We start from the raw sequence: 22,229 nt of genomic DNA, 5'->3' as shown, positions 1-22,229 counted from the left end.
TTTTTAAACTAAAAAACACCAATAAGTTAATAACAGTGTTACATGTAATCTTTAGCAAATCTCAAAATTAATATCCATTTTTCATGCTTTAAATTAGAATGTTATGATGCCTAGATTTACATGATCTTAGTTTGTGTTTTATTTTTTATTCATTTAAACTAACTTGTATACCATTTATAATAGTTTTTTTTTTTTTTTTGGTTTATCTGCCGAAACATGAAAATAATTAGCCTTATCGCTATTGGCCAGAATTGTAATATTTGTGAACCCCTAGTAAAAACCATTCAGGACGCCTTAGCAATCGCATTGCAATCCCCTGATCTGGTGGAGGTGGGTTTTATGCATGCAGGCACCATCATAAGCAGAACAAATAAAAAATCGAGGTTTTATTTGATGTTGTTTGCTCATTATGTGAATTGTAATTTGTAAGAGATGATGAAACGGTTTATTTAAAATGCGTATGTGTGTGTGTCTGTCTGGCTGTTGTCTTGTCTCAGGCTCTGCGAAGAGAAAGCGAGTGATGAATGAAGATGATTTACGGATTCCGCTGGAAATGGGGTACGTTTAAATATGACACGCTGGTGGCAGCATGACTCAACACCTGTTAACTGCAGATCTGCATTCTGTGCTTCTAAAACAACTGAGCGCAGTATCATATAAACATCACATTAAAACTGCAGCTAAGTAAATATTCTCCTCAAATCAGAATTATTTTCTCTATTATTACAAACCCATTCAAACAAGGACTGTGACGGCACCATTGCACTATTATGGTGTAATACCATGGTTCTTTAGCCTGGTTAAAACCAGACCCTTCTCAGTTGAAACTGAGTATAGGGTCTGGGGAAGCTATGTATACAAATCATTTCCAAAGGGGCGTCACCAACTGACGTAGCTCAAATTCATCTGGGCGTAATTGTATAGTCTTAAAACCAATCAGATCGATGAAGGGGATGCCGTATGCTTCGAGGGTTGTTCTTTGCTCCGGTTTTAACGAAAACGGTAAGTTTAAATCGTTCAAAACAGACGCGATAATTGATTCGTTTATATACTGTCTATGATTCAAACGAGTGATGTTTCACGGCGGCAACCGGCGTCACATGTTGACGCTAAAGGGTGCCCTTTGCGTCGGATATTAAAGAAATTTCAAAAGCGTCAGTATTATGACGCCCTAGGATGAGAATGCGTTGCATGTAAATCCCTCCCCAAACGTTTCTGATTGGTGCCGCGATTTCAGCGGCACAGTAATGAGTTTGAATGGGCTCTTCTCCAGACTATCCTGAAGAGAGAATTAAAATTCGCCGGAAGTAGTCTGGGTTTTCCCAGGCTAATGGTTCTTTGAATGACTATCATATTTGCATTCATATGTATTATTTACATGATGTCATGGTATAATCAAGGTACATGTGAATGCCACAGAAACAAGTTGCATGAAATAAATTCTAGTATAAGAAGTATTTTCAAATCTATAGGTACGTAGGTAAGTTGTTTTTACTAGGTATCGTTTAGCATTCAAGATTTAAACGACTGAAAGGTGAAGAACCACCATCATGCCTTCCTTTGACTGTCAAGGGATAACATATTTTCTGGACTGCACCGTTTTATATGTTTTTACTCAGCGATATGTTTAACCGATGTATTTTTAAAAAGGTATCACCTGAATGTATTTTAGAATTTTTGTCTTGTATTAATCTTAAATGTTTTTTGTTAATTGTATGATGTTTTTTATTCGCTTTGTTCTTGCCATGAAGATAATCTTGCTGCTGATCTGCCGTTAAAAATAAATAAATCCATGGTATTATAAAATTACAATACAAAATAAAATAGCCTAAAAATAAGCCTTTTTTTTTTTAAGTTTGTGCACTATGATAAACACAAGTGTTTTTCTTCAACGTGTATGACATTGTTCTAGCTGGCAAAGAGAGACCAGGATGAAAACAGTGGCCGGTCGGCTGCAGGGAGACGTTGCGTATTACTCCCCGTGCGGCAAGCGACTGCGACAGTACCCGGATGTCGTAAAGGTAACCAGTCTTCCCTGCTTCCTCTCGCTTAGACCCCCCCAAATGCTCAGGTAGCCTCACTCCCCTCCCGTTAAACCCCTCTCCCAGTGCACCATTAGCAGTTATTGTAAGATCCAGCAGTTTACTTGAATGATCTGGTCACTTTAGCTAGCTATGCACTGTTTTGGCAAGTGTGCTAGGCTGCTTTGAGTTTGGTACCATGATAGTGCTAATGGCTCTCTGGATGTCCTGTCTGACAAAATCACTATTATTCTCTCTTCTGTAGTATCTGTCCAGATACGGAATAACTGACATCACACGTGATAATTTTAGCTTCAGTGCAAAAATAAGGGTTGGTGACTTCTATGAAGCCAGAGAAGGACCCCAGGTGAATGCCTTTCATCTCCTCTTTTTTTTTTTTTTTTTTTTTTGTGTTCTATGTTCTTTTTTTCTCTCTGTCTCTCTCGCTCGTATTCTTTCGCTCTCCCTGTATCTCTCTTTCATCTTGAACAGGGCAGGGAATTTGATTGAACCCCGATAGCCTGAATTTCCCCTTTTTAAACTGTAGGGAGTCTGTGCAATAATCAGCGCTCGTTGTTTCCACAGGGTGTTACTTCATGTTTTGTCTGTCATGTGTGTTGAAAGAGATTCTTAAGATTAAAGATACGGAGGAGCTAAAGTTTTAAAGTTTATTGATTAAAATTTAAATCAAAAATTGACTATTTTTCATGCTTTTAATTCATTTGCTAAAATTGGATCTGCAATGAGAATAACCTTTCAGAATATTACCAATTCATTATTGTAGTGTTTAGTGATATTAGGGTTACGTGATCATTAGCGATGTGGCACTAAATTAGGAAAGTTTCTGTGTTTTTACCGTCGTCTTCATTAGTCTGACCCTCCTCTGTCCCCTGCTTCCCCGCAGGGTTTGCAGTGGGCTCTTCTGAAAGAGGAAGAGGTCATCCCTCATATCTTGGCCATGGAGGGCCGGCGAGGTCGTCCGCCCAGCACTGAGCGGCAGCCGAGGGGCGGCAGTGAGGGTTCGGGCAGCCGCCGTCGAAAGGGCCGCCCTCCGAATCTAGGAGAGAGCGAATTCCCAAGCCCCTCTGAGGCCAAGCTATTGCGCAAGCTTGAGGCTCAGGGTAAAGTGCTACTGTTTGACTTATCTCATTCATAGACAAAAATGCATGTATTCATATTGATGTAAGGGATTTGTCTGTTTTCATCATAGAAATCGCCCGGCAGGCGGCTCAGATGAAGCTCATGAGGAAACTAGAGAAACAGGCACTCGCACGGGCGGCCAAGGAGGCCCGTAAACAGCAAGGTAATCCGCGCTTATGAATACCACTCTATTGCTCACAAAGATGTTCATACATCTCGCTGAAACCTCATTCTATATCTCTCGTTCAGCCATCATGGCTGCAGAGGAGAGGAGGAAGCAAAAGGAACAGTTGAAGATTCTCAAACAGCAGGTGAGTCTGAGAAGGAAACCTTAGGTTTTCGGTCAGTCTTAGGGTCACGTCACATGAGATTGTAAGGGTTCATTTCAAACGGAAACTGATGGTGCTTCTACGACTGCAGCTTGGCTGCCATTCGACTTTTTTAAATGCACAGCAGCACTTTCAATTAACAGACTTCCTCCTCCTCTCCTACCAGGAAAAGATAAAGCGTATTCAGCAAATCCGTATGGAGAAGGAACTCCGCGCACAGCAGATTCTCGAGGTATGAAGTGACTGCGGGAAAAAATAATAAATGAAAAGAGTTGAAATAGGCTTAACATTCTTAAAATACACACCACCTCCTTCAGTTCCTGTTTAACATGGAACCCGGACCACAGAAGAATCACTCACCAGCATTTTGGGGCTGTGAATTCTGCATAATTTTTGTCAGGACTAATGCTAAATTGGTTTTGGTGGACAGTTTTTGAATATTAAATTTGCTGCCTCCTGTGTTTCAAACCAGAGGTAAATTAGACATAATTTTTTTTTTTCATCAGACAATGGCAGTTCTTGCATAAGTAGCTGGAGGAAGACACTGTTTACTTTACTCACCCAATTATAGAAGCTTCAAAAGTGTTTTAGCTGGGCAAAATCAAATTGGAGCTGACACGCTTGGCAAGCCATTCTGAACAGGATTTCTTGCTGTTTGTAATTACGCATTTAAATTTTCAGCTAATTCGCCTTTGCTTTCTTTTTATATTGCCGTTGTCAGAGCCCGAGGAATATTGAATAGTTTTGAAGATCTGAGGGTTGATTCTGACACAGACTTAAGGAGAAAACATTCTCAATCACTGACGCAGTGATCTGTAGCTAGAGCTAGCGCAACAATGGCAAGACTTGAGACTGAAGGGCTTTCCTGAGTGTGTGTGTGTGTGTGTGTGTGTGTGTGTGTGTGTGAATGTTTTGGATGCGAGCTCTCACTTTTCCTCTCCCAGACTCATCAATCAAACTGTTAGTATAAGTTATAAATAAAACAGATGTTGGTTTAGCATGTTTAATTTAGGTTTATACTCAGCACGGCAGCACTGGTCTGACCCAGACCTGTTTTGCATTGGCAGGCAAAGCGTAAAAAGAGAGAGGAGGCTGCCAATGCCAAAATGTTGGAGGCGGAAAAGCGAATAAAGGTCAGTTTGTGAGTGAGAAGAGATGCTACACACCTACTCTGCACACCATGAATCATCGCCGTGGAAATCCCCCCCCCCACCCAAACCCACCCCAGAAAACTTCCGTCGTTCGCACCTACCATTAACATTCCTCGGCCACAACAAAGAAGCAGAGCCTCTGTTTGACTAACGTCTGCTGGCCTGTTGGGGAAAATTAGCTTGACATCTGGGTTTTCGCTGTTGTTGTTTAAAATGAAAAATGCACAGTGCATCTTTTTATGTCTTGTACACATGGGGCCCTCACTGGAATACACAACCTGCTCGAAATAGCCTCCCTTATTTAAATCAAGTTTTGTGTTGAGTTTTATTACTTTTTGTCCATGTCTGTTAGATGTGCAGCCATCTTGTATCATATACACACATACAATTATTTACACCATATAACACTTTGATCATACTGTAGATTTTAAATATCACAATAACAGTATGTCACAATATTGTTATTTCCCATATTGTATTTTTATAAAAATGGTTTATATACACTACCGTTTTTTAAAGGAATTACTTTTATTCAGCAATTACACATTCGATTCTTTAATCATTCAATCATTCAGTAAATTAAGCTTCAGATAAATGCTGTTCTTTTGAACTTTCTATTTATCAAAGGATCCTGAAAAAAGACAGCAGTTTCCACACAAATATTAAGCCGCACTGTTTTCAGCATTAATAATAATAATAATAAGAAATGTTCCTTGAGCTCCAAATCAGCATATTAGAATGATTTCTGAAGGATCATGTGACACTGAAGACTGGAGTAATGATGCTGAAAATTCAGCTTTGCCATCACAGGAATAAATTACAATTTAAAAAATGTAGTAATGTTTTACAATGTTACCGTTTTTACTTTTTAATAAAATAAAAGCTGCCTTGGAAAGCATAAGTTCTTTCTAATACATTTCAAAGTCTTACCGACCCCGAACTTTTGAACGGTAGTTTATTAAATCAGGAATTTTTCACCTGCAATCTGGAGAAACTTTATAATGCAATATGTTTACGATAATATATTAACAATTTGCTGTAGTAAAATGACAATATAAAAGGTAGTTATTTAATATCGTTGTCTTTACAACATCACACACATTTTTCTCACACAGTATAAATTAGTTTTTAATCACGTTTATGCATAAAAGTAGCTAGCTGCCTTTACATTTAGGAAAGGAGTCCCTCACAAGTGGATCATCATATTTGGGGATCTGTAGCATCAAAATATTTGAAATCTACCCAACCTGCTTCACTAGCCAACAGAGCAAAGCAAATGGCATTAATCGAACAATTTCATGTAGTATTTAAATCCCAAAAGAATGCTCTTGCATTCATAGGCCTCACAGTTAGGACTGAAGGCCGAGACAAGACTCTGATTGGTGGTTTCTTTTTAGACGGTGTCATAATGAGTGTTTTGGTGCAGCGTTGAATCGTTTTTATGTTCTGTGTTTGTAGGAGAAGGAGATGAGACGCCAACAGGCTGTTATTCTCAAGCACCAGGTCAGTCACCACTCTTATAAATAATAGGTCTCATAATGGCCATTTATTTAGTAGTACTGATTTTTGCTATAAAATGCAGGAGAAAGGGAAGGAAAGAGCAATATTTTATTGTAGAGTTCACAGTCACCATCTGAAATGCAGTGCATTATGGGTTTAAAAGTGTCCTAAAATAGATTTGTTCAGCCTATGCCCAATGTTAGAAGTGGCGAGTCTCATGTGGTTCTGTCTTTAACTTTCTGCTGTTTCTCTTGGTTAATTTCCATGCTTTTTTGGGAGTGGGGTCTGTCTCTTTGGGGTTACAGGCTAAAGTTTTGAGTTTGTTTGTTTTTTTCCTTTTCTTTTTAAATGACGCTGTGATTTTTTTTCTGTCTCATAATACTCTGCCAACTCTCTCTCTCAGGAGATGGAGAGGCATAGACTAGATATGGTATGGGTATGTTTCATCTTCTGTACACCTAACACTCGCATCGTGAATCCTGGTTGTGATATGATGTCATAGCAGCACATGTTTAAATGTAGCACTGGCTGCTGTCAAAACTACATTTTCCTTCTGCATGGCTTTTCAAGCAAAAAAAAAAAAAAGAGAACAAAAGAAAAAACTGCATCGCCTACATCTGCTATGTGTGTCAATGAGAGAAAACGGCTTTGATGCAGCAGGCCTGTGCCTTGTGTGTGTGTGTGTGTGTGTGTGTGTGTGTGTGTGTGTGTGTGCGTGTTTGTGTCTATGGAGCCTGTTGAGTATATACTCTCATTGGTGGAAAGTGCCACACACCCTCATTCCACGTGTAAAGTCATCCCAATATTGTATATTATCATTACCGCTGTGAAAATGTGAGTGTTGGTGTGTGTGTGTGCGTGTATGTTGTTGTGGCAGACTATTTGTCACAATGTTGCATTTGCACCGTGCTGATTGTCCCGCCCGTGAGATCATCAGTACAGGTCAAAGGTCATAGTGCCTGACCAATGAGAGAATTTGAGGAAACTCACACTTCCCTCTGTTGTACATTCCATGCCATCTGTGGGTCAGAAATGAAAATATCACTCTAATTGGCTTTATCCTTAAAGTCAACATGAAACGCCATCCGCATCCCATTTTATTTCCTTACTGTCACGTTTTCCAAGCGAAATAAGATATTTAACAAATTATGTGGATATTCCATACTATAATGTAGCCAAACCAGAATGTGAGTTTTCTAAAACAATGAATAAATAATGATTTGGCTATTGGTTAATGGTGCACTCTTTAATTTAAGATTTTTATTATAGTACTTAGTACATAAGTATATTTAAAAATCATATAGACTCATATAAGATAAAACCTCTAATCATATCAATAGCCCAATAAAAGTTGTAATTTACATGGAGCAGATCTCTTCATGGGGACAACTTGGATGATGCTACATCCACACCACTAAATGTCAGCATGAATCCAAGGCATCAGTAGCACAACCTAAACAACAAATTACTGAGTGCAAATTAACATTGACTGCGTTTAACTCCACTTTTACACACACACACTTGCAAACTACCCTAAGCACTTGCCCTCGGGGGAATCCCTGCTGCTACTTTGAAGTGCGTTCAACTTCGTCAAGTGGATGAGGGAAGTTTATTTGGACAGATCCATAGACCACAATTCAATACAATTGTGACATCATAACATCAACTCGCAACTTAATTTACCCACAAGTGATCAAGGGCCTTGGGTGTTCCACTGGTTGTAGGCACTCGTGCGACATAAACAATGACGTGCATCCAATTGAACGAGACGGAGGGAAGTTAGTGAGGGAAGGGCGTAATAAAGTGGACTTAAATGCAGCCATTACAACTGTAAAGTAGTTATTTGCAAGTTTTACGTTTAAAGAAAGATACCAGAAACGTGTATTAAGGAAGTAAATAGGGGCGATTTTGATTTCATGTTGACTGTAAATCCATAATAACAGTGACAGAGCAATGTGCTTCACTGTAAGAACTGAGGGAAATCTGCTTTATTTTCCCTTGTTAGCTTGTAACAGTAGCTACGCTAATCTAACTCAAGATGCACCGACAGCTTTCCTCCTCTGACCTGCCCATTACATCTGTGGCTTTTCTTTTCGCTCTTTTGTTTCCGTCCGATCAGCTGTAACACATGTTTTTGTGGCTGCCTCATCCTGGCCATGGCAATATGTCTGTTCTTCACCTACTTTTTCTCTCTCTCTTTCTGTGCAACATGCTAAACCACGCTGATCAGTTTTATCGTCTGTCTCTGGCTTTTATATTTCATTTGTTTTCTCTGTGTGGATCTGTATGCTCTGCTTTCCTCCACTGAACGATGGAATCATTCTGTCTTTTCAGGAGAGGGAGAGGAGGAGACAGCACGTTATGCTAATGAAAGCTGTGGAGGCTCGGAAAAAAGCTGAGGTGTGCAAAACAAAATAAATAAATAAAGGAACACTGTCCTTCACCACTCCACTCTCCTCTCTGCACCTCAAGGCTTTCTCACATGTCACGTCTACCTGCTCTGCTTACGCTCCCTGAATGTGTTTGCCAAATAATTTTGATGTAGTTCGATAAAGTAGCCTAAACATTCCTCACACTCCGAAACAAAGTTTTCTTGTAGAACATAAAACCCTAATGTCAAACACGGCTGATTTGGCATCCAACCGGTTAGTAAAGCCTCTCTTCCACCCCTCAGGAGCGTGAACGCCTCAGGCAAGAGAAACGTGATGAGAAACGTCTCAACAAGGAGCGGAAAATGGAGCTCCGGAGGCTGGAGTTGGAGTTGATCCGTGAGATGAAGAAACCCAATGAAGACATGTGTTTGACAGATCACAAGGTAATTGAATATAAGGCCAAACCAGAAAAAGTTTTGCATTGCATCAACGTTAATAATCATTTATAAAACCAGTTTTTAGAATGCTTGTTTGTGTAAGATTTGCGTTTCATCGATAAATGAGCCATTAACAGAAAGACTCATCCAATCAGAACTCTCAGAGGTATGATGTCATACACCGAATCTTACCAAAACTCTTTACAGTGAATTCACCTGAGACAGAATACTGCCACCTAGTGGTGATGGAGACAGGACTTTGCTGAAAGTTTGCACCCTTGTATCTTGGATCAAACTTTTTGATGCTAATGACCCCAAATTTGTATGATCTCCTTGTAAAGGACCCCCTACATAAAATATAATGGCAGCTGCTTAATTTCTTATAAATAAAAAAAATTAAACATACTCTAATTATTGTTTTATCTAGAACTGAGTTTCCAAAACAGGGGTTCATGAAGGAACTGCAAGGGGGTTCGTGTGTTGATGAAAAGCTAATAATTAATTATATTGAATGTAAAAGTAAAATAAATAAATGGGGCTGCACAATAATCAGGACATAGCTTGGTGTGATTATCAAATCAAAGGCTGCAATAACTGTATAGTATGCATGTTTTATTTAGAGTGAAGCATGTGGCACATTTGTACAATTGTAATTTACAGCAGTAATATATTTTTGTCTTAATTTTTATAATTAGAGTCAAAACATACTACTACTACTACTAATCATAATTATAATCAACATCAGAGAACTGTGAGCATGGTAATGTGTCATTAAATTATTTAAATATTAACTTAAAGTCTCATGGGTACTTCAAGTAAGTACTTTGACTCTCAAATAAGTTTTCTCTGTATTAGTTTGTCAGTATCATTTTTTTCCCACACCCTGTTAGAGTTGTGTTGGATGTATAAGTAAAACAACTTCATGACATTAAATTGTTTATTATTATTATCATCGATTTTTATCGATTTTAGAAAAATACTACTTTAGATGATACAGGCGGTAAAAAAAACAACAGTTTTTCTCACTTTTTCTGTTTTTCTCTCCCTCTACAGCCCCTTCCAGAGATTCCTCGTATCCATGGTCTGGTTCTGCCTGGGAGTGTGTTTGCAGAGTGCCTGATGGTGGTGCAGTTCCTGCGGAGCTTCGGGAAGGTGCTGGGCATGGATCCCTCTGAGTTGCCCACTCTGGGAATACTGCAGGAGGGACTGCTCAACCTGGGCAACAGCATGGGGCAAGTGCAGGACCTACTGGTCCGACTACTCTCATCTGCTGTGTCTGACCCAGGATTACCTCAAGGACACAGGGTGAGGGGGAAATCTGTCTATCTGTTTGTCTGTCTGTCTGTCTGTCTGTCTGTCTATCTATCTTGCTTTTAATTAAGATGCTTTAGTAAATGTCAGCAGAATTTGAACTATCCCCTTTTCTCCACCAGTCTAAGTCTATCTTGGGTGACCACCTGACCAATGTGGGTCTGAATCGGGACAATGTGTCTGAGGTTTTGCAGCTATACATGGAGGCTCACTGCTCTCAGACGGAGCTAGCTGATCTTGCTCTGAGTTTAAGGACCAAAGCCTTTCAGGCCCATACGCCAGCTCAGAAAGCCTCTGTCCTGTCCTTCCTGGTAAATGAGCTGGCATGCAGTAAAAGCATAGTCAGGTAAGATCCAGTAGATTCCAGTTATGTCTCCAGAGTTCAGCTGCTGATGATTCATGACTTGATTGATGTTTACAGTGGTACAGAATGCAGCTGTTACACAACATGGCAGTTTTTTAGTCATCACATTATGTACAATGCAGTACAACACAATTTTCCTGTTGTGATACAGTAATAATTCATAAAGAACAGTCAATTGCTTTTAAGGTGATTTGTTGTTATATGCATAGATTATTAATTGAATAGCATGTACATGTTAACAAAACATTACAAAATTTGGCAAGACAGTATTTTGTTTTCTTTAAACAAATGGCATCCGTCTTTTTTTTGAGAAACATATCACATACCTTTCAACTGCTATTCAAAATCAACTTATTACACTTATGTAAAACATTTTCAAATTCAAATGATTCCTGTTTGGAGTATATGATATGTGTTAAAGTGATATGTGCTTATTCTGTGAGGCCTGTCTGGGCACTATGAAATATTCATCTTGGAATAATAGTGCATAAAGAGGCAGTGGAGAGGTCACATAGTGTGATGGTCACAGAGCTTTGAATACTTAATGCATATGAACACTGGAACCTCAACAGCTTGAGTTAGTCATGTGACATTATCACACATGCACTGTATGACATGTATCTTCCAGGGTTAATATCTTTAAAACTATAAAAAAATATACATTTTTAATCATTACAACAAAATAAAATATTACATTAAAATACTTCAAAAAATTATTTTTTAAAACAAAATTACTAAAGATGAACTTTAATTTTTTTTTTTATAAAAACTCTAATATATATAACTTATACTAAAATAACACAGTCTAGCCAAGGTATCTACAGTCTATCAGCAGTACGAAACTGTGTGTTTTTGCAGTGAGATCGACAAAAGCCTGGAGCACATGAATGTGCTGAGGAAGGACGAGTGTATCGTGGAGGGCAGACTGAAGAAGTGAGTATCTTATTTTGCACTTGATTTATACTAATTTAATGGCTGTGTTTCAGAACTTACCTACCTAGACAGCATTTTTAGCCATAATAGATGTTCAAACATTTGAATCGAGGCATCTTACCATGCATTAAACACAAACGATTGTCGGTTTCTCTTTGCCGACTGCGAAAGATGTGTGCTGAATGTACATAATTAATTATCATAATGTACATCACTAACCAATGAGTATTTTTGCATGTGTTCATGCAGAATGAAAACAATCTACGCTAAACGGACAGGGAAACGTGAAGCAATCGCTGGAGGGGAGGAGCCTCAGGCTGCGGGCTGCTCTGCCATTGGTCACAAGCGCAAGAGGAAGGCTGGGGATAGTGATGACGAAGACGATGAAGATGAGGACAGTGATGACGCAGGGGATGAGGATGACGATGATGAGGAGGAAGAGGCTAAAAAGGGAAAAAAGGTGGAGACGTGTGATGAGGTAAAAAGCGTTAATTTCGGGTGTATTTTCATACATGGATTCTACCTTTATCATATATCTTTTTATTGACTGAGCCTGTATATGTGTGTGTGTGTTTGTGTCAGGATGAGGGAGACCCATCAACAAGTGTTGAAGAGCTAGAGAAGCAGATCGAGAAATTATCAAAGGTAAATTCAAACATAATTTAGGGCTGCATGATTTAGGGAAAACAAATCTAAATTCTCTTATAAAATTTGCAATTTCAATTTAAAACGTAATTTTGTTTAAAATTGTGCTTGTTTGTAGGACTGCAGTTAAGCCCAAAATTTTTGTGATTTTATATCACTATTACCATAAGGAATAAAATAATAATAATAATAATAATGATGACGATGATATAGTAATAATAATAATTTTGTATTATTTAATATAAAGATATTTTATACTAAACAAAATTGTAAATATTATTATAAAATATTTTTAAAATTATTATACAAATATTTTATATTAAACAAAATAGTAAATATTACTATTGTTATAGTAATGTTTTTACTATTTCACTTTTTAAAAAAAATCAAGTATTTAAGAAAAATAATTATTAATTTAATTTGTTTGGAAAACCACAGGGAGCCCTTAAAGGGTTAGTTCAACCAAAAATGAAAAATTCTGTCATTGATTTCTCACCCTGTCGTTTCAAACACGTAAGATTTTCGTTCATCTTCCGAACAGAAATGAAGATCGTGTCTCTTCAGAAAGTTTTGACTAATGGATGATTGGTGCATGTTACGTCCCAAATGCATGTTATAACTAATAAGCGACCTAAATTCAGAGCATATGCAGAGATGAGTCTGTGTAGAGGAGCGTTAACTGCAAACCGAGCCACTCTGAGACACTGAAAACACAAGATTATGAGCTGCTCTCGTGTAAATGAACACAGTGCTGCACTTCACTATGAAACACCCAGTGCATGTATTTATTTAATTGAATTGCAGCTTTTACGATTTGACAATTGCACTAAGCAATAGCGCGATTTTGGTTTTATTTCGATGAATCAAGCAGCCCTATCATAATTACATATAAAATCCCAACCACACACACTCATATGTGTATTTCTGTATGAGTACAGCAGCAAAACCTGATCCGTCGGAAGCTGTTTGAGTCATCTCATGCCCTGCGGTCCATGTCATACGGTCAGGACCGGTACCGCCGCAGATACTGGGTCCTCCCGCAGTGTGGAGGGGTTTACATAGAGGGGTTAGAGAGTGGAGAAGGTGAGTCTTATCTATCCATCCATCCATAAATGCATTTGCGAACAGCCACACCATTCATTTTACACTAAATATGTTCTTCCTTCTTTCTCTCATGTAGGTCTCGAGGAGTTGGAGAAAGAGCGCGAGAGGTTGAGGAACTTTCCAGTTGTGCAGGTCAAAGAGGAGCCCAAGGAGGAAGCTCTGCAGCTTCATCAGCACGAGGAGATACAGGGGGCTGTGAAGGAGGAGGTGAAACAGGAGGAAGAGAAGCTCATCGATCCTGATCTGGAGGCAAATAAAGAGGTGCGCTCCTCCCCACTAAAAGAACTGCAGGAAACAGGGGTTGTGACCACGCCCCCTCAACCGCCAGAGCTCCGCCCCTCACAGAGCCCTCAATGTCAGGAACTGCCTTGCACACCTGCCGGGGCCAAGGGGCTCAGCCACGCCCACAACGGCTGCCCGGCAACAATCGCCATGGAAACAACATTAGCATCATCTCCAGCTCACTCTCCAACTACCTCTAAGCTGCCAGAGGCCAGCAGCCCGAGCGCAGACCACGCAATCCCTCCTCCTCTGCAGCTGGGCGTCCCCGCGCACATCCTGCAGCCGCAGCTGACGCAGACTCAGCTCCTGGCCAACGACCAGCTGCTCAAGGTCCTGAGCGAGCGCGGCGGCCACTGGTTCAGCCTGCTGCCTCGCTCACCCTGCGACGACACTTCCCTCACCCAGCCGCAGTCCTCACACAACAGCAACACCCCCAAAACTCCACCTCCACCGTCTACCTCCTCCCCGCACCATCACCTGCTTCCTCTTTCTGCATCTGCAAGCACTCTGAACCCCTCAGCTGCTGGGATCAGCAACCTCAGTTTGCAGGTAATTACCCGTCCTATTTGAAATGTATTTCATATTGACAGTGTCCAACATGATTAAGCTACAAGCAATGAATCTCTTTCATGTTAATCTGAGTTTATGTCCTGACCAGCTGCAACCCTGTCAATTAACGCGAGACAAGACGTTTTATTGGTTCCTTGATTTCTGTTTCTTTCGTGTCACGCTGGGTTGCTATGCCCACAGTGAAATCTCATTGGTTTGTTCTGATTGATTGTGATTGTCTTTAGTGTTGCACCAAAACCAAAAAGTCTGAAAGCCAAAATCCAATTGATTTAAAATCAATATCAATTATATTGATGTTATATTGAAAAATAGCTGATTACACTTGATTTTCCTTCAATTGCTGTGACTTTTATATTACATTCAGGGGCTTGACGTTAACTTTGTTGTTCAGCCAGCCACTGTGACTAGTGGTTTTACAAAGTTTCTAGCCACTCAGCATTTTCACTGTCCACAATTTTGACATCAATACCATGGGGGAAGACTGTCATATAGATATTTTTAATATTATCTCATAATTTGGCAGCAGGTATATTAATTTGCTGTCACTTTAAGACCTGACACGCATCCATTATAGGCTACTGTTACACATGCGGTTTCTTGTTTATGTGAATACTCGCCAAGACCAGCATTTTGACATTATTTTGTTTGTATTTGACTGTTAAATCTCAATAAGCAGCGAAAAATAACTCAATTTAGTACTGAGAGGCGGCTTTATGTGTGCACACTTTGGGTATGAGCACAAAATCTGCAGGAATGAGTAAAAATATGTGTAATTCCATGGCGAAATTCAAACCCTGTAACTAACAATATTCATCTGGAGCAAATGAAACGAGTGAGTGAGGGGAGGCGATTTGTGTGTCATCGCTGTCGGAGAGATGAGAAAGCGAGAAAGCGCAGCTGGTATCTATTCTACGGATAATGAGTTTTGGAAGCGTTTCAGATATTTCAGTATCGAAAAATCTGTATTTTTAAAGCTACAATATGTCTTTCTTTTTTTTTCGCCGCTAGGGGTCGCTAACCTCTTACAAAGGAGTAGGTTGATGACGCATAAGCGGAATTATGGAACTTGTCGTCATGCCGATGGATCTAATAATGTTTATGGATGAGTGAATACATTGATGTTTTTTAACATGACTGTGGTATGAAGCAGGGCGCGATTGCTAATAATAGACAGATATTAGCGCCACACGCGAGTCCTGCGGATATAAAGGAGTAAGGACATTTTCATTCTACCAAACTACCTGCAAGTGCTGAATTACTACTCACACAAGTCAGTTTATTTGACTTGTGAGGTAACGCAGCGCTGTTTCACTTGGTCTGCACTATCATGCTAAACTGCATTTGAGTGTGTTGAAAGTTATAATGTTATTCTATGTTAGTTTGTTGGCTATATGAGACTAGCTGTAAGCTAGATCAACATTAGAATAACATACTGATCATATTCTAATATTTCATCATGTTGAGCTATATAACATTGATCTGTTTTATGTACATTTGCTCACCTGTCTAATAAAGTACATGGAAGAGCGGCGTCTCTGTCAAGTCAAGACTCGTGAAGCTTTTAGTTCAAGTTAGTCGCGGACGTGGAGCTCTCAGCATCTCGAAAACACCACGCTGATATTGATCCTCGTTTTATTTCTCCTTTTGTCCGAAAGTCTGCTTGCCATTGTCCATAATGTTTGAACGAAACAACAACAGCGCGAGTGTGCCGCTAGACGTAACGCAGTTGTCCACGTCTGTCGCCATGGTTACTATGAAAGTACAAGCGGAAACCAGGGATAACGCGGATATTATGTCATTGACAGGCGTCAATGACCAGGGACGACGAGCCATTATTTAAAATTGGAATTTCTCTGGAATTAAAAATCTTTGGGAACTTTTGGGATATTGTAAGTACACAACTACAGGAAATATATCACACCGTGCAAGTGATTTTTGGATATTTTTTTTTACAAAAATCTTACATATTGTACAATTGGTAAAACTACAATTGAAAAATTTACATTATATATAAAATTCAACCCGCCAAAGTGGCTAGTAGGACTGCCTGCATTACACTGCATAACGGGTTGGCGGGTTGTCAAACCCTGTACATATTACTAATAAACAATTTTATATTGTTTAAATAAACGGACTATATTATTATTAGTGTCAGTGTTGAACAATGTAATACTTTTGTAATAGTTTAAACAGAATTAAGCCAGAAAAATGATTAGATACTGAAAACATTATGCGAGTGGAAGTGTTTTTAAAACTGTCTAAAGTCTCTGCTATATTGTGAATCTAAATCAGTAACTCTCTTTTTTTTCTCTCTCAATTTTACCTGCTAAAATATTTTAGCTTGGCATAAATGTAAAAAGTATATTCATTTTAATATATACTGTTGCTACATATCTTGTTTTCTTATTATCTCCCACAGGTGAAGCCCGGTGGAGCTCTTATTGGTTTGCCTTTGTGCAGCTGGTCCGGTGGGATCATCAGCCCCAGTCTACCCCTGTGCAGCAGCCCACTGCACATGTACCCCTCAGTGGAGGGCAGCGCCAGCCCCCTGCTGGCACACAGCGTTTCAACCAGCAAAAGTGGTTCTCCTGTTCCCACTGGGGAGAAGCTTACATCAGCGCCTTCTCCAATGGCACTGGACCTTCCCAGAAATCATGACCACCCCGAAGCGCTGCCAATACCAGAGGGTGAGTGTTGGTATCATGCACACAAATGCTACTTTGTTAAATAATAATATGTAATTTTTAGTCTGCAAGATTTACAAATAACATATCAACAAATGTGTCATGAGTCTAGTTTTGTCTGGGGTTGTTGATGGTAATGGTTTTGGCTGATTGGCAGACATGCTGCTGGGCTGGTGGAAGGTGACAGACATGGAGGAGCTGAAAGCCCTAGTGAACGCTCTCCACAGCAGAGGCATCCGAGAGAGAGCCCTGCAGAAACAGCTGCAGAAATCCATGGAGCTCATCGCTCAGACCTGCAACAAGAACCGAGAGGGTGAGCACCATGTGCCAGTGTGTGTTTGATCTTACAGATTTAGCCATGGAAACAGACCGAAATAAAAAAGATCGGACTGCCAGAGATGATGTTTATTCATCATCGTTAACACAATTTGACATTGCAGTAGTTTAAATGTATTCGCTTTATTGATTCCAGGACACACACAAACACACAACAGTCCACAACAGAAGGATAGTCCTTCATACTGTCTTATTTCTTTTGAAATGAAATCCAGGGAAGACTTAACAAAACTAATGTTTTCTTTTAATCTATCTATAAATTACAGAAACGTCTGTCTGTCTGTGTGTCTGTCTGTGTGTGTGTCTGTTCCTCGCATATCTCTCGAACCGTTAGTCCGATTGATTTCAAACTCGACAGGTGTCTTGCCACGGGCACGAGTAAGTGCAGTGCCAAGTTTGACGTTGTTTGGATGAGAAATGCAAAAGATATCGTTAAATATATCATTTTTTGAAGGTTGTGGTTTAAAAATAAACATTCTGACATAAACACTCAGTCAGCTACACTGTTTACTTCTGAATATTATAAATAAAATCCATTTTGATTAATTTGAGTAAAAATGTGTTTTCTTTACCAGGAAAGTGGCAAGATGAAAAACACTATTTTCTGTTTCAAACTTTCACATAGCATCTTTAGGTTATAATAACATAAAAAATTCAAATCCATATTTTGATTTTCAAAGATTTATTATAAAAACGGATTATTTTTTCCCAAAAATGCAATAAATTCATGACACTTTTTTTCCGAAATGTAATTAATCCATTGAATCAATATAAAAGTTATTTTTTATCATATTGAAACTGTTGAAATCAGCCATCGCTAAGAAATATCTCCTGAACTTTTTTGTTCAGCGATCAGCTCACAAAAACTGATTTTGCACGGGCACTTTGCACTGCTCCCTGAATCTTATTCATTTGTGGATGTAAACTGAATCTATAAGTCAGCTATGCTGTTTACTTCTGAATATTATATTTCATTCTGGTGCGCTTTGTTATCGCTACTGTGTAAATGCTATTCACCAACTAAACAGCATAGCTGACTTATAGATTCAGTTTACAGTGCGTTCACAGTCTTTCACGGGCATCATTTGTAGTTGCCTATTCACAAAATGTTTGCTCAAGCATAGCGTTTTCTCGGAGTTAACTTGTGCTTTCTACCATGCACAAATAAAAATGTCACTGAACTTTTTTGCTGTGTAATTGTAACAATGTGCACTCAAACACACCAAACCAACGATTACTAAAAACACACTTAAAAACTGATTTTGCACGGGCATTTTGCACTAGTTTTGATTAATTTGAGTAAAAATGTGTTTTCTTTACCAAGAAAGTGGCAACATGAAAACCACTGTTTTCTGTTTCAAACTTTCACATAGCATCTTTAGGTTATAATAACATAAATTCAAATCCAGATTTAGATTTTCAAAGATTTATTATAAAAACGGATTATTTTTTCCAGATTTTGATTTTCAAAGATTTATTATAAAAACTGATTATTTTTTCCCAAAAATGCAATAGATCATGACACTTTTTTTTCCCAAAATGCAATTAATCCATTGAACCAATATAAAAGTTATTTTTTTATCATATTGAAACTGTTGAAATCAGCCATCGCTAAGAAATATCTCCTGAACTTTTTTTGTTCAGCGATCGCTCACAAAAACTGATTTTGCACGGGCACTTTGCACTGCTCCCTGAATTCAATGCGTTCACAGTCTCTTTCACGGGCACCAAACCAACAATTACTAAAAACACACACAAAAAATGATTTTGCACGGGTATTTTGCACTAGTTTAATTAAATTTGATAAAACTGATAGTTCCGGTTCTTGATTGTGATTTGTTTAATAGCCGTGATTTACTTACGATAAAGTGTCCGCTTCACCGAATAGATCTGTTTCACTGAGAAACACCCTTAGCAACATAAACAATCAATATACTGTCAAAACTGTTCCATGTATTATGTATTTCAGCAAAATTAACAGTTTATTGTTTATTTCACCCTTTCTGGCATTATGTCTGCACATCATGTACCCTTTAATTTTAAGACCACCCCTTTATTCTATTTTATTTTATTTTATTTTTGTGTGTATAAACACACAGACACACAACACAAACCGAAAATGCGCACGTGCACACGTCTCAATTTACTTTCACTTTAATTAGCGGCAATTCAGTAGCATTTGTTTGAATTAATCATGGGTTAATTTATTTTATTCTTAATAAAAATACACAAAACAATAAGACACTCGCTTGTATTACTTACATCTTTATTGCAAAATGAATAATAACTTAACACACCATGTAAAAACTAAACAAAAGCACTTATGAAACACCTTTAAAGTGCATTTATTAACAAAACGAACCACTGCACACATCGTGCAAGTATCAAACAAGAAATTATATTAAAAAAATCACTATTCGTTAAATAAAGTGCCTGCCTTTTTCAGCTAAAAAAAAAAAAAAAAACACCGCACAACCATCGAATATGAAACGAACGAACATCAAAAACTTCGTTAAATAAGGTAGCCTACCCGAATAATCACTGGACACTTAAGTGCAAAAAAAAAAGCTAATATAAAAATTAAACTCACGTTTGCATTTCTCTTTGAAACCAGATCTTCCGCCATCCTTTGCCAGTTAGCTCGCCTCACTCTCCTCAAATGATAAATGAAATCGGACACCTGCTGCTTTACTGCGGCGCTCGTTCCGCTTACGCTAAATTAAGAAGGCACATAGTCACTAACTGAATTAAGTGCTTTATTACTATAGGCTAAAACTTCAACACGATGGGGACGGTGCCGGTGGTCAAGTGCTATGACCGGTAGGTGGGTTAAACACCGTGTATCACCGGTAACACCGACTATCGCAACAAGCCTAGTGTACACACACACCTACATATACAGAAATATAATATATATATACACACATGTTAACGTTTAAGATGCCATTAATTTCGATTAATCGATTTGACAGCTCTAAATACTACTGAATACAGTATATTTTCAAGTCAAGAAATGTGAGTAAATTTAAGCAAATTCATCAATATAGAATGCAAAAATGTCAATCAGAATAACCGCAATGAATTATTTTGCCATTTTATTATTTGCCAGCCCTAAATAACAGTCATAAAAGCCCTCTAAACCACTGTGCAACTGACTCAGCCGAGCATGCAGTTGTCAAAACGTGCTCAATTCTGCAGTGCTGTGCCTTACGGATGTTATTTCTCCTGGGGTCTTACGGTTGTCTTATTTTTTGTTTGCAGTGGCAGTTATGGAGGTCTCGGAGCTCGACGAGGGCCAGGTTTCCGTGGAGACGCTGCAGGAGTGGTGTGTGGAGGAGCAGGCCATGGAGACTGACATTGCTCTGCTGCAACAGGTGGAGGAGCTGGAGCGCAAAGTCACGTCCGCCAGCCTGCAGGTCAAGGTGAGTGCACAGTTAGAATGCTTCCAGAAATGCATCAAGTCATGGTCATTTCTTATATTAACTGTCACTTCCCACAATCCCTTGCTTCAGGGCTGGACATATCCAGAGCCGCAGTCTGAAAGAGAGGACCTAGTCTATTTCGAGCACAAGCTCCTCCCCAAGCCCCGCCCCGGGGCGGAGTCTCAAGAGGAGCGCAGCTCGGAGAAGGGCCTGATCCGTCGTCCCAGCAACCCTCTGGACATCGCTGTGACGCGATTGGCAGAGCTGGAGCGCCACATCGAGAGAAGGTACCTGCGGAGCCCCTTAGGGACCACCATCCAGATCAAACTGGATAATGTGGGTACAGTCACTGTCCCAGCACCTGCTCCATCCACTAGCGCTGGAGGGGAAGGGTAGGTCATCCAGACTGCCAGCCTTCGTCTCTCCTCCTCCTCCTCCTCCTCCTCCTCCTCCTCTCCCTCTCTCTGCTGGCTGGGGCTTCTCTGCTCGTCCGTCCATGCGTTCTCACCCTGGCTACAGTTTCGGGTTTCGTGTTTGTTTTTTGGTTTCATTTTCCTCTCACTCACTTGCCTGCACCCTTCCTGTTTTTGGCTGCATGGTTTTAATCAGCAGTGCACAGACGGAGTTTGAAAACGTCAAAACTTGATTTGTTTTCTAATACTTCTAAGTGCATGGTACACCACAGCATCCTGTGCTCTCCGTCCTCATGTGTGGCTGTGAAGTCATACCAAAGAATTGTATGGCGTATGCCTGTTCTTCACTCCTCTGTGTGTGTGTGTGCGTGTGTGTTTATGTGTGGATCTCAGGATCTCAGCTACTCAATCTGACATACAATAAGGGCCAATGACATCTTTGAAATAAAGCCCTCTCTGATGTGTGTGCGCTGCAGGGGAGAGGAAGAGATTGCTCCAGGGATGAAGCTGTGGCGGAAGGCACTGACTGAGGTGCGCAGCTCCTCTCAGCTGGCCATGTGTCTGCAGCAGCTGCAGAAATCCATTGCCTGGGAAAGGTCCATCATGAAAGTGGTAAGCGACGTCATAAACTTCACTGTCCGTAAGTGTAGGAATGTGTGTTATGCATCTACATAATGTATATGTTGTAGTTTCCATTCTTACATGCCTGTTTGTGTCTTCAGTACTGTCAGATGTGCCGAAAGGGGGATAATGAAGACCTGCTTTTGCTGTGTGATGGCTGTGATAAGGGGTGTCACACCTATTGCCACAAACCCAAGATAACCACTATCCCAGAGGGAGACTGGTACTGCCCTGCTTGCATCTCCAAGGTAACCGCCTCCAGATCAAATCACCAGTGGTGCAAGTGCTCCTTTGCTGAGGGGCATGTTTTCAGAGCTATAGCTCTAAAATATTTAGATACTTTTTTCTGGATAGAGCTGGATGAACTAAATTTAACATGCAGATTATATTTCTACTGAATATTTTGTCTTATATATATATATATAATAGAGCCCGACCGATATGGATTTTTGGGCGCCGATGCCGATACCGATAAAAAAAAGCCAGATACCGATATATCGGCCGATATTATTTATGTGTATATTATAATACAGTAGCAATATTATTTATGTGTATTATAGTACAGTAAGTTTGGACACACTTTACAATTGGTGT

The 22,229-nt window shown here is 39.5% G+C and overlaps 1 protein-coding gene across 12 annotated transcripts in view; it reads left to right on the top strand.

Moving 5' to 3' along the window:
- Window positions 1-22,229, top strand: part of baz2ba (bromodomain adjacent to zinc finger domain, 2Ba) — a 97,337-nt gene that overhangs the window by 70,056 nt on the left and 5,052 nt on the right. For 3 of the 12 annotated variants that reach the window (XM_081379782.1, XM_081379778.1, XM_081379783.1), the window contains exons 11-35: window positions 498-558; window positions 1,913-2,021; window positions 2,287-2,388; window positions 2,926-3,142; window positions 3,232-3,324; window positions 3,411-3,472; window positions 3,657-3,722; window positions 4,558-4,623; window positions 6,100-6,144; window positions 6,545-6,571; window positions 8,476-8,541; window positions 8,816-8,956; window positions 10,004-10,255; window positions 10,384-10,607; window positions 11,484-11,558; window positions 11,808-12,036; window positions 12,141-12,203; window positions 13,142-13,286; window positions 13,384-14,138; window positions 16,579-16,846; window positions 17,001-17,156; window positions 20,441-20,601; window positions 20,692-20,993; window positions 21,491-21,626; window positions 21,737-21,883. In XM_081379782.1, the coding sequence (XP_081235908.1) occupies window positions 498-558; window positions 1,913-2,021; window positions 2,287-2,388; window positions 2,926-3,142; window positions 3,232-3,324; window positions 3,411-3,472; window positions 3,657-3,722; window positions 4,558-4,623; window positions 6,100-6,144; window positions 6,545-6,571; window positions 8,476-8,541; window positions 8,816-8,956; window positions 10,004-10,255; window positions 10,384-10,607; window positions 11,484-11,558; window positions 11,808-12,036; window positions 12,141-12,203; window positions 13,142-13,286; window positions 13,384-14,138; window positions 16,579-16,846; window positions 17,001-17,156; window positions 20,441-20,601; window positions 20,692-20,993; window positions 21,491-21,626; window positions 21,737-21,883 (3,968 nt within the window). Of the gene's footprint in view, window positions 1-497; window positions 559-1,912; window positions 2,022-2,286; window positions 2,389-2,925; window positions 3,143-3,231; window positions 3,325-3,410; window positions 3,473-3,656; window positions 3,723-4,557; window positions 4,624-6,099; window positions 6,145-6,544; window positions 6,578-8,475; window positions 8,542-8,815; window positions 8,957-10,003; window positions 10,256-10,383; window positions 10,608-11,483; window positions 11,559-11,807; window positions 12,037-12,140; window positions 12,204-13,141; window positions 13,287-13,383; window positions 14,139-16,578; window positions 16,847-17,000; window positions 17,157-20,440; window positions 20,602-20,691; window positions 20,994-21,490; window positions 21,627-21,736; window positions 21,884-22,229 lie in introns of all 12 variants that reach the window. The other 9 variants (XM_081379789.1, XM_081379788.1, XM_081379784.1 and 6 more) reach the window with 9 other exon arrangements.

The sequence above is a fragment of the Scardinius erythrophthalmus genome (genome assembly GCF_964197995.2).
Source record: "Scardinius erythrophthalmus genome assembly, chromosome: 12".
Taxonomy (NCBI): domain Eukaryota; kingdom Metazoa; phylum Chordata; class Actinopteri; order Cypriniformes; family Leuciscidae; genus Scardinius; species Scardinius erythrophthalmus.
This window is presented reverse-complemented; position numbering and strand designations above follow the sequence as displayed.